Genomic DNA, 15930 nt, shown 5'->3' on the forward strand with positions numbered 1-15930 from the left:
CGGGCCACTGGTTCGAATCCAACCCAGGGCAGTAGCCGGCGGCAAAGGGTTGCCACCTGCTGGCTGTTTGGGAGCCTGAGTGAGATGAGCTGGGCAGGTCTCAGTCTAGTTCCCGCTGGGCAGGTGTCACAAAAATGTGTCTGGAGGGAGGTGGGGAGGATCTGTGGTTGTAGCTAGCACAGGTTCACCCTAGCATGGGGAGGGCTGTAATTATTAATATAGGACCTAATATTCACAAGAGCCCAGTTCTCATTTGGACACCAGAATCAGAGGCCAAATTTTCATCAGAGTCCAGCACCTTGTGAGCTGAGCATGTCTGGAAATCTGGCCCTGATACGGGGAGTGGAGCCCTGGCAAACCTGGCCCTGAGCTCTTTGCAAAGCCCCTAGGGTAGAACGTTAAGTGCTTTACGGACCAGACCCCCCGCCCCAGAGACCAAACAGCCATCAGAGGGCAGCAATTGGTGCTCACTACCGCCCCAGGCTGGATTTGACCCGCCCGCCCGGAGGCAAAGCTGCTTGAGTGCCCCGATCCAGTCCAAACAGCTGGTGTCTAGAAGGGGATGGCCTGCTGTTGTGGGTGGAACGGGCCCCTGAGGACTGAGGGGTGCAACGGACACCCTGGGGTCCCCCTGGGGAAAGGGTCAGCGTGACAGACAGAGCGGAAGGAAGGTTGTTCCGGGCTCTGGCAGGAATGTAGGATCCGGGGGAGAGTGAGCTGATGTCATTCACTCAGCCACAGCCCCTCTAGCTGAGAGCCGGCAGGAGGCTGCTAGAGCCACGGGCGCCGGGCACTGGCCAGGAGCTGCCAGCGAGGGGCTGGGAGGCAGTGGGAGACGGGCCTGGGGCAGCGAGTCAGGGTGGGACCGTTCATGGTGCTTTTCCTTTCCCCGTCCAGCCTCGGAACCCAACTTAAAAGTGCGCTCGCGGTTAAAACAGAAGGTGGCCGAGCGCAGGAGCAGCCCCCTGCTGCGGAGGAAAGACGGGACCGTCATCAGCACGTTCAAAAAGAGAGCCATCGAGATCACGGGTGAGCGACGCCTGCACGCCCAGGGGCCCGGCTGGCGGGCTGCCTGCGGGACAGACTCGCGGGGGCTGCCCGTCGGCGCACGGGAGCCTCTTGATCGTTCAACACGGTGCTTTGATTCTGATTAAACGGAAGTTGTGTCTGGTGTGGTCTAGAGAGGGGAGGGGGGACAGCGTTGTGCAGTGGATAAAGCACCTGGCTGGGAGCCCAGACTCCTGGGTTCTAACCCCAGCTGTGCCACTGATTTACCCTAGTGGTGAGTCACTTCCCCTGTCCATACCTCAGTTTCCCCATGTGGGGTGGGGGGAGGGATGCTGCTGCTGCCTCCCTTTGTAAAACACTTGGGGGTCGATGCCTGAAACCTGCTACAGTGTAGAAGCACTAGATACTCGTATCATTAATTGCTGGGCAGCATGGTCTCCAGCAGAACTGTTCCTCGGACACATGACAAACAGCCACCGTGATGAACAAGCCTTTGGGGATTGGGCGTGCTCACAGCTGTGGCTCCAGTCCATTGTTATTTTGCAGAAAAGCTGAACCCCAAAGGGGTGAGAATGTGATGTTCAGAAAGGAATGGTTGGGCAGGGAGCGATCGTCTTTGATTAGACCCGCATGGTGACCTTGAATTTCTGTGCGGGGCTCGGACAGGACAGAGAAGGGCGTGGTAGATCCTAAGCAGAGAGAAGTACATAGGCTGTGTCCTTTCATTGCTTCACCCACAAACATCAGCCGGGTGGAGCACTGGGTCTCTGAATATCATCACGCTGACCTGCGTCCAGCGAGATCTCCTGCTGCGTACGCAACCGCGCGCCTGATTTGAACCCGCGGCCATGGGGAATGCACGCGCAAATCACGTGATCGTGCGTGCAAACAGCAGCTAAGGTGCAGTTGTGTGCGTGCTCCTTTTGCTTGGGAAAGGGGGAGACTCTCCATTGTCATTTCGCCTCGTTTAGCTTCGGGAAGTGCGGGGAGGGTCAGTTAGAATTGCTGGTCTGTGCCTGGAGCCCCGGAGAGGCTAAATAGAGAAATATCTGGCTGGCGTGTGCGGGTGGTGAGTGTTGTGTGCACAATTGGCTCTGCACTGGGAGCGTCCCGTTAGCCTCTGGGGCATGGATGTGGGCAAGCTGGCTGATGCTCCCTTAAGGGAGAGACTTGTAGAACAAACATCCCTCGCAGAGACACAGCCAGAGTTCGGTCAGTCGCTTAACCCAGTTGCGGAACTCTTTGGAAGGAAGTTTTTGCCCGTGTCCACACTAGGGCTGGTGCTGGCAAGGCACTGTTGGTTGGGCACATGAGTGAAACTTCCTAGAGCAGAGCAGGCCTGGAGGAGACTAAAGCCTTGTCTACATGGGTACATTTCCCCAGTTATACCGATATCGTTGTACAGGTATAATCCCTGTTTGGACCGTCTCAGCCCTGAGCGGTTTTTCTCAGCGTGGTTTAGTCTCCTTCCCCAGTGACATACGTGATCCTCTTATGCTGGAATAAGATTGTCCTCACGGGGGTTGTACCTGTACAACTATCCGCCGTAGGTTGCAGCGACGCTGCGCTGTAGTGTGGACACTCCCTACATCGACGGAAGGGGGTTTTCAGCGATGGAGGTGAAATCCACCTCCCCGAGCCACAGTACCTAGGTTGGCTTAACTACGCCATTCAGGGGTGTGAATTTTTTTTACCTCCCTGAGCGATGGTGTTTGGTCGATCTACATTTTAAGAGTAGACCAGGACTTAGGTTATAGCAAAGAAACTTTACTGTGTATCCAAGGCCTGGGTGATGCTGGTAGATCTGAGGATGGATTATAGTCTGCATCAGTCCCTTTGACTGTGTATGTGTGTCCGTTGTTGGCTACTCGGGTTTGCAACTTCCAGGGTAAATGTCTGGGCCAGAGCTGGTGACCGGTCCAGCCCCCGCCTGCCTGTTTCCCCTGCAGACCAGAGCACGGCACTGAATTTCCATTTGGAGACCGAAGATGGAAACCTCACTTATTAAGTGGAGGGTCTTGATGGTAGCAAGGCTCTGGGGCCCTGACTGGCTGCCTTAGTGTCCTGATGTTGGCTTTGACCTAGGAACCCAAACAGCTAGGATTTTCCAAAGCACATCAGATGCTGGTTGAGTGACAGTGGGAACTGCTGGGCCCATTGTGAAAACCTGGCTCTGATTTCAGCATCTGAACGAGAACTGAGCTCTGGCCCTGCAAGTGGCTGCATGCCTGCATCTGTAATTTTCACTCCATGCATCTGAAGAAGTGGGTTTTTCACCCACGAAAGCTTATGCCCAAATAAATCTGTTCATCTTTAAGGTGCCACTGGACTCCTTGTTGAAATTTGGCCGAGAGCTCTTTTGAAAATCTGTCCCTGCGTGGCGTGGAATCTGTTTGCCAAGGCCGCCTGCCACCAGCCCTGCTGGGCGAGCTGACCCGCCCGAGGTTTATGAGAGAGGGAGCTGCTGACAGGGTATCCCCTGGATGTTGAAATTCAGGCCCCCGTCGCTGGTTGGAAATAGCCTAAATCTGGGGACCGTCAGGGCATGCTGCAAAGCCCATTCCCCTGGGCTGGGGAGGGGCATGGATTCTGTGATGGGGATTTTTAGTGATGGTCTCTGCAGAAGGGCTGGGGTTTGTGGGCTTGGCTGCTGCTTCCCTCTTGCGTTTAATTTCCTGGTTGGATTTAATATTGTGCCTGGCCCCCTGGAGCCTGCGCAGACAAGCAGGGACGGCAGACATGCACCGATTGACACCCGCTGGCGATCGGGCCCGTCCATCTCTCCGAAACCCAGGCCGGCCCGCCCCCGGCGACGGGATCCCGGCTCCGCGAGGAATGAGCCAGTCGCCCCAGCTCCTCTGGCGGGGCTGCAGCCCGCTCGCAGTTATGCAACCAAGCGTTAATATCGAATTAAAAAATTAATCCAGAGGCCCTGTAATCTGTGCAGGGCCGTGTGTGTGTGTGTGTGTGTGTGTGGGGAGGAGGGGTGGATAATCTAGGAGCATCTGTTGCTCTTTAAGGAAATATTTTGCAGGGGAGTGGGGTGGGGACAGATGCAGCAGCTGCCTCTGAGCCGCTGTTATATAACGTCCGAGGCGTTCTGGAGCCTCCCTGGGGCTGCTAGTGGTGGCAGATGTCAAGGGCAGGGGCAGGTACTTGTTTTCCTGAGTTGCAGGGTGGAGTCCCTCCGCGGAGCGTCAGTGGGCCCGATCTGCAGCTGGGGCAAGTCTGTTGACGGCCATGGGCCAGATCCCAGCTGATGTAAATCAGCATCCCGTGGAAGTCAATGGAGGGATGCCGGTTGACGCCAGTTGAGGATCTGCCCCCTGGCATGTAGGTGGTGCTTGGAGATCCACTTTCCCCCACCTAGTGACAATGGGTGGGGGTGGGAGGGGTGCAGAGCAGGCTGGGGACGGGGGCATGAAGCCAGCGGTTGTTTTCGTACCTGTCTGGATTGGAGGGTTGTGCTGACCTGGATTTCTAACCTGGAGTGCCCAATGGCCTGGGGCAGCTGCAGCCGGGGAATGGGGAGGCTCGGGGGGGTGGGGGGTCCATGCCCACCCTGCTGTGTGGGAAGATGGGATTTTTTTTCTTTTCGGTGCATTGCATCTGGATTTGTGTTAAATCCAGCAGTCTCCGTGGCGCGGTCATTTGCTCCATCCACTACTGACTCCGACCGCTATCGGCTTACCCTTGCTTGCACCGGGGCCCACGAGGGCGCAGCCCTGGGGGATACGGGCCATGGCTGGGTAGGGAACGTGATCTCGTTCCAGCCGTGCGAGAGGTGGCAGCGGGACCATAAAGCTCATGATCACAACTGCATGTGTGGCCAGCCCCCCCGATTCCGGACCACGCAGGGAGCCGTGCGGAGCGGTAATACCCTTCGCTGTAAAGGGTCCTGTGTCAGGGATTTAGCAAGCCCTGAGCCCGGCTCTGTGCCCATCCTTTGGGCCCAAGAATTGGGGTCAGCTGATGATAATTACATTTCATCCTTCCCTAGCTCCTTCCACTCAGGGCTTGCAAAGTGCTTGGCAAACACTACAGAATGTAACCCCTGCAGCCCTACCCCTGCGAGGAGAAGCAACAGTCGGGGAAACTGAGGCATGGAGCCAAGCAGTGACTTGAACGCTCCCCGAGCTGGGACTTGAACTCCTGCTGAGTCTCCTGTCTAACCACTAGACAACACTCTTGCACCCCTCTCCCAGTGTGGAAGGAGTGCACTGACGCTGGGGAAGTCTTGCCCAAAGGCAGCGTCCCTTCCTCCCAGACCCATGGCGGGTCAGTTGTGCAGATATCCATGCCAAATTGGCTGGTGCAGATCAATGCCTTTGCTAGTCTGGCCCTCAGGGCCGGTCCAGGTCCATGCTGGATGCCCAGGACAGGGTGAGCCCACTTGGGAAGACCAACGAAGATTGCAGGGTTTAGCTCCCGGCACTCGGGAACGACATCTGGATTGGCCTGGCATTCGGGAGCATTGTGGGGAACGGGCGTCTGTGCCGGCAGCTGATGACGTATACGCAACTCTCCCTTTCTCTTGCAGTCTCCTCTGTGTGCAACAGTGCCCCAGGGTCCGGTCCCAGCTCCCCGAACAGCTCCAACAGTACCATCGCTGAGAATGGCTTCGCTGGCTCTGCCCCCAACATCCACACCGAGGTAAGGTTTGCAGAGGGAGCCCCCCCGGGGGGCGCTGGGCCTCCCCCACTCCAGTCCTTGCTTGCTTTCTTCAGCGCGAGCCCTGACCAAAGAGCTGAAAACTCGTCTCCTCAGTGGACCTGCCCCGTCTCCATCGACGCTGCACTGATACGCGCTCGGCACTTTTCCTTGTTCTCCCCGCTCTCCGGGCAAATCTTGTGGCTGTTGTAACGTCAAGGACGTTTCCCTCTTTTCTGTCTTGTCTCTGAACGTTTTCTTTGGTTACAGGAGGGCCGCAGCGTTCCAGGAGGAAAGGGTTAATATTGTGTCGTCCTGTGGTGGGGATTGCTGGGGGCTTCACATCGCTGGCGTGTGACACAAGCGACCCGCCCGCGTGTGCGAGGCGTGTCTGGGTGGATGCTAGTGGGACGATGGACTTTCTAGTGGAAACGGCGCCGATTCTCTCGCTCGCCGCAGTCGCGTGACTCCCAGAGGGTTGGGGGAAAAGAGCCTTTGGGTGATTTGGGATTTTGAGGGTATTTTTAGCTGGGGCTGGGAGAGTGACAGGGCCTTTTTCTTCCTCTGTAGTTGGGATGCTGCCATTGGGAAAAAAAAAACCCAAACGTATGTTGCCTAAAAAATAAAACAAAACAGCCAGTGACCAAACTAACCCCCCCAGATACCTTCCTCAGGATCCGAGTGACATGAGCTCGGTAGAGTCAGGCGGTCGTTTAAATCTCATTCCCCGTGGTTGCTGCCCTTTGTTTACTTGTTCCGGTTCCTTCAGCTGGAAGCTGGTCAGTTACCCTTCCTGCTCCTTGGTGTTTTCGGAGGGGAAGGTCCCCAATGCAATCGCCGTATGTAGTTTCAGGATGAGCAGACGTACCGGAGCGGCTGGTGCAGAGAGATTGACGGCCCTGGTTGTGGGGTGTGACGGGGACAATGTCCCCTTTAAATCGTTAAAGGGACCATCCTGGGGCGGCCGAGCTGGGCCCCCCATGTGCGTGCTGGGAGAGGACCGGGGACGTTCCACTCACAGGACATGGGGCGGGGTTGGGCGGGCTCTGGTTGGCCGACATGGAGTTCCTCGCGACCACTCGCAGCCCTGTGTCGGCCACAGCTAGTGTTTTTTGTGTCCACGGGCCCTTTGGCTGTGTCCCTGGTGATGCACAGTGCCGGATCTCGGCGGGACGCGGGTTCTAGGCTCCCACCATCAGCCTATCAGCTAGGCCCTGCTGGTCGTCATCAGGGGGTTCCCTGGCCTGGTCCTACAGCCTGCAAGATCCTCTGAAAACATCCAGGTCCGAACCCAAATACAACCCACTTGAGCCATAGGTTTGTTCAGGTCTCTGCATCTCTCTTCCCCCCGCCCCGCCGAACGAACACAGGAGGGCACTGCTCTGATGGTGGTCTCTGGGCTGCCGCTTGGCGTAACTGGTCGTGATCCAGGCGCTTTGCTGGAAGAGACGGGGACGCCCCCTCTCTCCTGCTGTAGTGGGGAAGCTGGAAGCATGCCCAGGATCTCCGTTAACTCCGCCAGGCCCAGGATAAACCGGAGGGACAATGGAAGTAAGAGGCAAGCACAGGGCGAAGGCACAGAGAGAGATGGGGCAGGGCTGGCCGTGTGCCTGCCCAGGGGAGCCATCCGGCGGGTCGGCAGAGACATCTCTTATCGCCAGTCAGCCTGAGCTGCTGCCCCCCGATTTCTGCAGTGGGGCTTAGCTCCCAGATGCAGGTTGCTGCGTGGATAAGGGCAGAGAGGGCGAGGCTGGGAGCGCCGAGGGGACACCTCACCTCGGGGGCTATGTGGGCTGAACAAATCCATGGAACGAAGTCTGGGCCCTACAGTGTCGGCGCTGAGTAGGGAGGGTGCTCACTGGGGGAGGGAAGAGGGCATGCTGGGGGGCACCCTTTCCTGGGGCACCGGAGCTGAGTAGAGGTGGAATTAGGGGGAGGTTCTTCTGGGGTGCTAGGGGCGGGGCATTCACCCTCCTGGGGTGCCAGGGCTGGGCCGGTTCTCCCTGGGGTGCTGGAGCTAACGTTTTACCCACCGTATCTGAATTCAGCAGGGGGAGTTGGGGGGGCCGGATCCCAGGCCATCCAAGGACAGGAGCTCGAGAGGTGCCAGGCTGTGGGGCTGCAATGGGGCTCAGCAAGTTCCTCGGGGGCAGGGGCCCAGAGCAATAGTCATTGACGCGGGCAGCGTCTCTGCCCCTCGGCTGCCTGCAAGCCAGTCCCATTACCCTCCGTTTTAGGGATGGGGAAACTAAGGCACAGAGCAGGGACAGTGACGTGCCCAAGGTCATGGGGGGAGTCCTTCTTGGCATCTAATAGCTGCAGAGCTGAGACCGTAGGGACCACCCCTCTCCATCCACACGCTGCTTCCCCCCCACCCTTCCCCAAGGCCCTTGCTAGGACAGAGCTTCGGGCTAATCTGCTTGTTTGACGCCTGCGTTGGAAGAGAGCACCCCCTGCTGGCTAGTGCTGCCCTAGCAAGTCCTGTTTCTGGCGGGCTGGGGCTGACCAGCCGCACCTGAGCTGTTGCCACGTCCTCCTCTCTCGCTTACGTAGCTTTTTACCCTTGTCTCTTTCTTCCCCACTCCCTCCCTCCGTCCTTCCTTCCTTTCTGCAGCAGCTGCTCCCCCAGCACAGAGCCCTGGCAATGGACGGGTCCGCTAGCCAGCTCAGCCTCTATACCTCCCCGTCACTGCCCAACATCTCCCTGGGACTGCAGGCAACGGTCACCGTGACCAACTCGCACCTCAACGTGAGTATGGGCGCAAACGTGCGGCAACCCGACCCCCCCCCCAGCGAGGATAGAGGCAGTAGGGGGAACAGAAGCCGCGCTTCGGGGCAGCGCCTGGCACTAGGGAGAGTGAGGCAGACCGTGCCCATGCCAGGGGTGTGCGCTGTCGGGGCACACCAGGGCTGCATCGTCCCGTGCACCAGCACAGGGCGGGGGCAGCGTGGAGCCAGTCTGAGCTGGGGGCCGTTTCGCACCCACGTCGCGCGGATGTCGATGACGGTGGGAAAGCCCGGCCAAGAACCCAGGAGTCCTGGCTCCCACACACTAGAGATAATCTGCACGAAGGCAGAGCTTTACCTCACAGCAGGGGTAGTTAATAGGCAGACTGGGGGTCATATCCCGACCGCCAGATCCTTTTGAACAGACCCTGAAATCTTTTAATTTGCTGCTGCTTATCGTTATTGTTGGGGGTGTTTTTAAAATGATTTTCTCTGGAGTCTGGACCTTGACCAAGAAATTTGGACCTTGACAAAAAAGAATGGACTATCCCTGCCTTACAGGGTGAGCAGCACTCGTTTCCCTCGAGTTATTTGAGGGGGGCAACAGCACCCCCATTCTGATAAATCTGGGTAGCATTGCTGTAGATTAAGGGTGAGATGAGCTTAGAACCTCAGCCCCTAGTAGCAGGAAAACGACAGGCAGAGGAACGTGCTCTGCTGTGTGCCAGGGTAAAACTGAGCAACCCTGAGAGCCAGGAGCTCCTGTGTCCTGAGCCTGGCTCTGCCACCGGAACCTGGCATGGCCTTAGTTAAATCACTTAGCGCTCTGTGCCTTAGTTTCCCAGGGAACAGTTCTTCACAGGAGCATAGTGAGCAGCAGTCAAAGCGCGTAAAGCACTTTGCCGGTGAAGAGCTCCATAAAAACAAGCCAGTCCTCTTAACCTCCATTTCAGGGATGGGGAAACTGAGGCACGGACCGGGGACAGCGACGTGCCCAAGGTCGTGCAGGGAGTCAGCGATGGAGCCAGCAATAGAACCCAGGGGTCCCGACCCCTCGTTCCCCAGCCCTCGCCACTAGGCAGCTCTCCCCGCCTGAAAGAATTGTCATCCTAAATAGCGCTAGATAAATGCTAAGCTGTGGTTATTGTGGGGGTAATGGGAGAGAGTTGCTGCAGCTGTAGCATGGTCCCCCCCAGGCTCATGGCCCCCCAAGGCTCTGTAGGTGTGTCCAGGGCTTTGCATGCCCTGCCTGCAGGGGGAGCTCCTAGGAGATTCTCTTTGCAGCTTACGCTAGTGTCGCTAGGGGCCCCCCTCTGATCTGCCACCCTCCCCTCTGCAGGCCCATGCGCTCAGACCCCCATGCATGGCCAGGTCCCAGAGCAGAGCTGCAAACCCTGGGATCTCAGTGCAGCCTGGAACTGGGACCGTAGTTTGGGGGCCAGCGTGCATTGGGGGCCGAGGTGTGGGGACTTCCAGCCCGGTCAGGGTGGGGAGTTTTCTGATCACCCACAAATGGGTCTGGGTCTGTGAACCTGCTAGGGGTGACTCGGCCCCGTGCAGCCAGAGGGGGGTGTGGGGCTGTTTGCCTGGCCTGGGGATGTGCCCTCAGGGTGAGCTGGGCTCCAGACAGAGAAGCCCCTTGCGACTGGCTGCGTCTGGCCGCTCTGCAAAGCCCAGCGTCTCGCTGGGACCCCACTGTCCCACCGGCGGGTCAGGCTGCTTCCACCCCCCAGGGAGGGAGGCACTTTACCCAGACAGGCCAGGCTGCTTTGGGGACCCGGTTCTGACCCGGCTGATTCTGCGCAAGCCCTGGGCTGAGGGGCCGACTTCAGTTCTGTGGTGCGGGTACCGGCCGGAGCCTGCTCCGTCCCCCTTGGCCTGGTCCCACTGGCTCCCCTCTCTGGGGTGCTCAGCGCGTCGGACCCTGCTCCTGTCAAATGTGGCTGTACCGGGGAGGCTGAGTGCTCACCCCACCACACGCACGTCCATCCGACACACACACACAGGTCCATCGGCCACCCCTCCACCCCCCACAGGTCCATCACACACCCACACACGTCCATCACGCACACACACAGGTCCATCTCTCTTTCTCTTTGTCACACAAACACAGGTCCATAAGACACACCCACACCCACACACGTCCATCACGCACACAGACAGGTCCATCTCTCTTTCTCTCTATCATACACCCACACCCACAGGTCCATCGCACACACACACAGGTCCATCTCTCTTTCTCTGTATCATACACCCACAGGTCCATCACACGCCCACACCCACACACGTCCATCACGCACACACACAGGTCCATCTCTCTTTCTCTCTATCTCTTTCTCACACAAACACAGATCCATCAGACCTCCCACACCCACAGGTCCATCCCACACCCACAGGTCCATCACATACCCACACCCACACACATCCATCACACGAACACAGAGGTCCATCTCTCTCTCACACGCACACACATATGTCCATCAGACACACACACACACAGCCATCACGCCCCACCCATCACGCTGCCCTCACCAAACAGCCGCCCGTCACACACAGGTGCTATTGAAGAACCCACCAGGTACCGGTGTGGAAAGGCCTTTGCAAACCTGGCACTTTGGAGTCTTGGTGGCATTAAGGGCCCTAAGATGGTTGGGCTCAGTACGGGGGGTAAGCGGGTAAAACTCTCCGGCCTCCTTGTTTGGAAATGATTGTCCTTCCATGCGGCCCCCTCCTTCTCTTCGTTACTGTCTCCACCCTGTCCCGCACATCAAACAGTCGGGGCATCCGTCACCTTTGACTTTCCTTAGCTGCTTGTGGCTCTGTTGGTTTTAAACCGTAATTAGCAAATCCGAACAAAGAATAATACTGAAGAAATCAACTGTTTCCCCGAAAAAACAACAGCCCGGCTTGAGGATGGGCCCACGGCTGCAGAATGGGTCCTTGCCCACATGTGGGGACCGCGGGGTTCGGTCAGCTTCCCCCAGTTGCTGTCACATTTTTGCACGTGATTTCCTCCCCTCTTTTCCATCTCTCCCCGCAGGGCGGGAGGAGGCTGCAATGGGGCGAATGCAGGAGAATGGGGACTTAGCCCGGTCTGGGCTCGAGGCTGGGAGGAGTGGGGCATTCGCTGTCTCGTGTCTCGCGGGTGTTATCCCACTGCTCCGATTCTTGCATGCCCGGGAGAGAGCAGAGCTGCGGGGCGGGGGGCTGCAGGGCAGGGTTCGGGTGCGTTGGCAGAGCGGGGTGCGCGGAGGGGCAAGTGCAAATATTGAAGATGCGTTGGCAGAGTTCGCTGCGTGCTCCAGCCACGCCCTGTGCTCCTGTGAGCAGCTTACACAAAGTGGAGACCTCGTCCCTGAGAGCCGAGGGGCCGAGCAGCTGTTTGGATGGGAAGGGGCTTGGCGGGAGAGGGATTCGTCCTGCCCGGAGACAAAGCCTGCTCCTGGGGTTGGAGCCAAGAGGCCGCTGGTCACTCCAGTTTCCTTGAGCCGAGTGAGGCCGGGTGTCCAGCCAGGGTCTGTCTTGAACAGTGGTTTTCAACCTGGGGTCCGTGCAGCCTTGGGGGCCCACGGACTATGGCTAAGATTTCCAGAGGGGGCCGCGCCTCCCTTCGAAATTTTGTAGCGGTCCACACATGAAAAAAGGCTGAAAACCCCTGGCGGGGGACCGTCGAGAGCCCAAGATTTCAGGCCTGCGGCAGCGTGGGCATGCCAGGCGTGGCTCTGAGGTGGCGGGAGCCTCCCTGGTGGTGTTCGTGGTTGTGATGGCGGTGGGCAGAGCGGGCCCTTCAGCTCAGGCTGGGGGTGTCGGCCCAAGGGCTTAACCCTCTTTAATGCGGATGGTTCCAGGCAGATCTAGGACGGGCACCCAGCTGGCCGGTGCCACTTCTCGAGCCGGGCGTGACTGCAAGCCCATGGCAGCCATGGGTGGGCACGCTGGCCACCAGCCAAGGTGCACAGGGCATGGGACATCTTTGTCAGCTCCACCTTCACTGGGGCAGGGCTTTGCAGCCATCTGGGGAGGGGAGCAGAGATGGGGACAGACCCGGATGCGGGTTACTTCATTCATGGTCCTAATACCCCCCTTCCCCATTGGTAAGCCCAATGGGTTTGTGGTCCACAGGAGACCCTGCTGCCCCCGTCCTGGCTGGGAGCCCTGAGCAGGCAGAGGTGTGTTTGTTGGGGGGGAAGGGGACATGATCGCGCCCTCCTGTGCCTGGCCAGCTTTCAGGAGCAGGGCAAAGGTCTGCAGAGGAGCAGCCCCCCCCCCCCCCCGACACTCTCTCTTCTCTCTCCTTCCCCCGCAGGCTTCCCCGAAGCTCTCCACCCAGCAGGAGGCGGAGCGCCACGCCATCCAGTCGCTGCGCCAGGGCGGGGCCCTCACGGGCAAGTTCATGAGCACCTCGTCCATCCCCGGCTGCCTGCTGGGGGTCGCCCTGGAGGGCGAGACCAACAGCCACGGGCACGCCTCCCTGCTGCAGCACGTGCTGCTCCTGGAGCAGGCCCGCCAGCAGAACACGCTGATCGCCGGTGAGGGCGGGCGGGGGGGCCCAGGCCATGCTGGGGGAGGGCAGGGGGCCATCACCGAGGGACAGCTGCCCTGAGACGGGGCTTGGTATCGTTCGGACGCCCAGTCCCCGGCTCTAACCACTAGGCCAGAGCTGGGAACAGAGCCCGGCGTTCGGACGCCCAGTCCCCGGCTCTAACCACTAGGCCAGAGCTGGGAACAGAGCCCGGCGTTCAGACGCCCAGTCCCCGGCTCTAACCACTAGGCCAGAGCTGGGAACAGAGCCCGGCGTTCGGACGCCCAGTCCCCGGCTCTAACCACTAGGCCAGAGCTGGGAACAGAGCCCGGCGTTCGGACGCCCAGTCCCCGGCTCTAACCACTAGGCCAGAGCTGGGAACAGAGCCCGGCGTTCGGACGCCCAGTCCCCGGCTCTAACCACTAGGCCAGAGCTGGGAACAGAGCCCGGCGTTCGGACGCCCAGTCCCCGGCTCTAACCACTAGACAACACCCCTCTGTGACAGAATCGCCAGCCTGCGGGGGGCCAAGCTGGAGGCAGGCCAGAGGGGTCGTGGGATGGATAGCCTGCTGGGAGGGGGGGCTGCCTTGCAGGCGCAGCAGGGGGCCGGGGCGCAGGGTTTCGTTCCCGGCCGTGCCCCCGCCCTGCTGCCTGGCGTCGCCCTGTGCGTGTTTAGCGGCGTGGCAACCTACACGCCAGGAGCAAGGCCGGCCGCCTGCGCAGTGACCAGCGCGGGGGGGGGAGAACCCAGGCGTCCTGACGCCTTGACCAGCAGCCCCCCGTGCGTCCCGCTTGACCCTCCGCCCGGGTGCTCTCTCCTTCCAGTGCCGCTCCATGGCCAGTCCCCGCTGGTGACGGGCGAGCGCGGCTCCACCAACATGCGGACGGTCAGCAAGCTGCCCCGGCACCGCCCGCTGAGCCGCACCCAGTCGTCCCCGCTGCCCCAGAGCCCCCAGGCCCTGCAGCAGCTCGTCATACAGCAACAGCATCAGCAGTTCCTGGAGAAGCAGAAACAGCAGCAGCAGATCCAGCTTGGCAAGGTTGGCCGGGGGAATGGGGCAGGGCGGGGCGGCTTACGGGGCGGGGCGGCTTGAGCCTGTCGATCACCAGAGAAAGCCCCCCCTCCCCTTGGGCCACCTGCGAGGCAGGGGGGGGGGGCGTATCAGCTGCCATACGTGGCCCCGGGCGCCAACCCCTTGTGCCCGTAGACAGCCCCAAGAGCCCTTGCCCCTCTCTTTAAAGATCATCACCAAGACGGGCGAGCTGCCCCGCCAGCCCACCACGCACCCCGAGGAGACGGAGGAGGAGCTGACAGAGCAGCAGGAGGTGCTGCTGGAGGACAGGGTGCCCCTGGGGCCGGTGGCCTTGGTGGTGGACGGCTCGCCGGAGAGCGAGAGCACGCAGGACGAGCTGGAGGAGGACGAGGGCGGCGAGCCGGTGAAGGACGACGGGGGCGCGAGCGGGGATGAAGAAGAGCCCATCGACTCACCGGAGGTGGAGGAGCTGGGCATGGCTTACAAGCAGGTGAGCCCCTCCCACTGCTCCCCTAAGTGAACTCGGGTCTCCTCTACCTTATGCATCATCTGCCAGGAGAACGGCCCCTCTCTTTAGGCTGACAGGTGGATTCGAACCCAGGACTGTCAGCGCTAAGGCCTTGTGCCGCTGCTGCTTGGGCTAAAGGAGTGACTCCCCCAGCTGGCACCTGTAGTAGGCTCGTATCCTCTTCTGTGCTCCAGCCACCAGAGGGCGACGCTGTGCTAATGGGGGATGTGGGACCCCTGGGAGGAGGGGGCAGCCGTGGGAGATGCTCGCCCCAAATGTTTACTCCAGCTGCAGCGTGTGGCTGCAGGGGTCACGCCGTTCCAGCCTGCACAATGGGTAGGGGTGGGGCAGCTGTTTGCCCTGCAGATCCTTCCAGCCCGCCTTGATCCAGGCACGTATCCTTGGCCCATCACCATGTGGGTCCGGATCCCAGCTTTCCCCATCCCCCATTGAGGGGTTTGGCTCAGGCCCCCAGCTTCCCTTGCCAGGGTGTGTTGTGCTCATGGGGGGCTGCACCGAGGGCTCGTCATGCTCACAGCTGGTTGGGAGGGGGCGTCCTTCTCTCCTGAGGCTCCCCACCGGGCTGCTGGGAGAGCCAGGGGGGCTGGGAGGTGGGGGGCTCGCCCTGGCCAGCCAGCTGTGGCGGGGCAGGGTAGCAGGCGCTCGCCCCGGCCAGCTGGGTCCAGCTTACACAGAAACGGGCTAGTGAGATCATCGGGCAACTGGAAGGTGGCTAGGGCTGGCTCCTGATGAAAGCCCCGGCCGGCAGTGGAAAGTGGCCCCAGTCGCGGGGCTGGGCGCATGAGCAGAGCCACAGCTGGCAGTGGGGCAAAGGCCTGGGCACAGTAACCACCCGCTTGCATGCCTGGCCGTGCTCTGGTATGCAGGCCCACCTCGCGTGGCCGGCCGCACGCGCCCCCGGGGCGCTCTCACGCCTGATCGCACCCTCCCAAAGCCCTGCGTCCTTTGGCACGCCCCGGCCCCCGTCTCCCATCCTGCCCAGCTGCAGCCGTTCGAGCCAGCTCTCCGCGGCCCGCTTCGGCTTTCAGCTCCGCCTCTGCCGAGCCTGCTGCCTGCCAAGCCGGCTCCCCATTCATCAGCCCCGGCTCTGAGGGGCGAGTGACTCATCCACACCCGCGCATCGCCCTCTTTGCTCCCCGCTTCCGGCCCCCGCACAGCCCCCCCCCGCGTCGTACCCAGCTGCTGCTGCTTCCGGGGTATGACTCATCCAAAGCCTCTCGCATCCCCGCTCCCCCGGCTGCTGAATATTTGATCGGGCGGGGGTGCGTGTGGACGCGCGGCGGGAAGGGATGAGTCTCGTTCCCCGGAGGGGATGGGGTTTGTAAAAGGAGAGCGGTGCGGGCGGGCAGGTGGGAAGCCGCTGGTGTCTCAGCAGTGCCAACGGTGCGCTGTGGTGTTGTCGGGCCCTGGCACGAGGAAAGGGATAGACCTGGGAACTGCACCCCTGGGCCAACCCATGC

At 60.5% G+C, this 15930-nt stretch overlaps 1 protein-coding gene across 11 annotated transcripts in view; it reads left to right on the top strand.

The window, feature by feature from the left end:
- Positions 1-15930, top strand: part of HDAC5 (histone deacetylase 5) — a 108266-nt gene that overhangs the window by 68423 nt on the left and 23913 nt on the right. For 8 of the 11 annotated variants that reach the window (XR_013635084.1, XM_073325925.2, XM_073325930.2 and 5 more), the window contains 6 exons: positions 898-1029; positions 5549-5661; positions 8273-8407; positions 12692-12914; positions 13733-13947; positions 14150-14431. Coding sequence is in view for 10 of the 11 variants with exons in the window: in XM_073325925.2 (XP_073182026.2) it covers positions 898-1029; positions 5549-5661; positions 8273-8407; positions 12692-12914; positions 13733-13947; positions 14150-14431 (1100 nt within the window). In the remaining variant the exon portion in view is untranslated. The remainder of the gene's footprint in view (positions 1-897; positions 1030-5548; positions 5662-8272; positions 8408-12691; positions 12915-13732; positions 13948-14149; positions 14432-15930) is intronic. The other 3 variants (XM_073325924.2, XM_073325928.2, XM_073325931.2) reach the window with 2 other exon arrangements.

The sequence above is a fragment of the Lepidochelys kempii genome, chromosome 27, assembly GCF_965140285.1.
Source record: "Lepidochelys kempii isolate rLepKem1 chromosome 27, rLepKem1.hap1, whole genome shotgun sequence".
Classification (NCBI taxonomy): Eukaryota; Metazoa; Chordata; order Testudines; family Cheloniidae; genus Lepidochelys; species Lepidochelys kempii.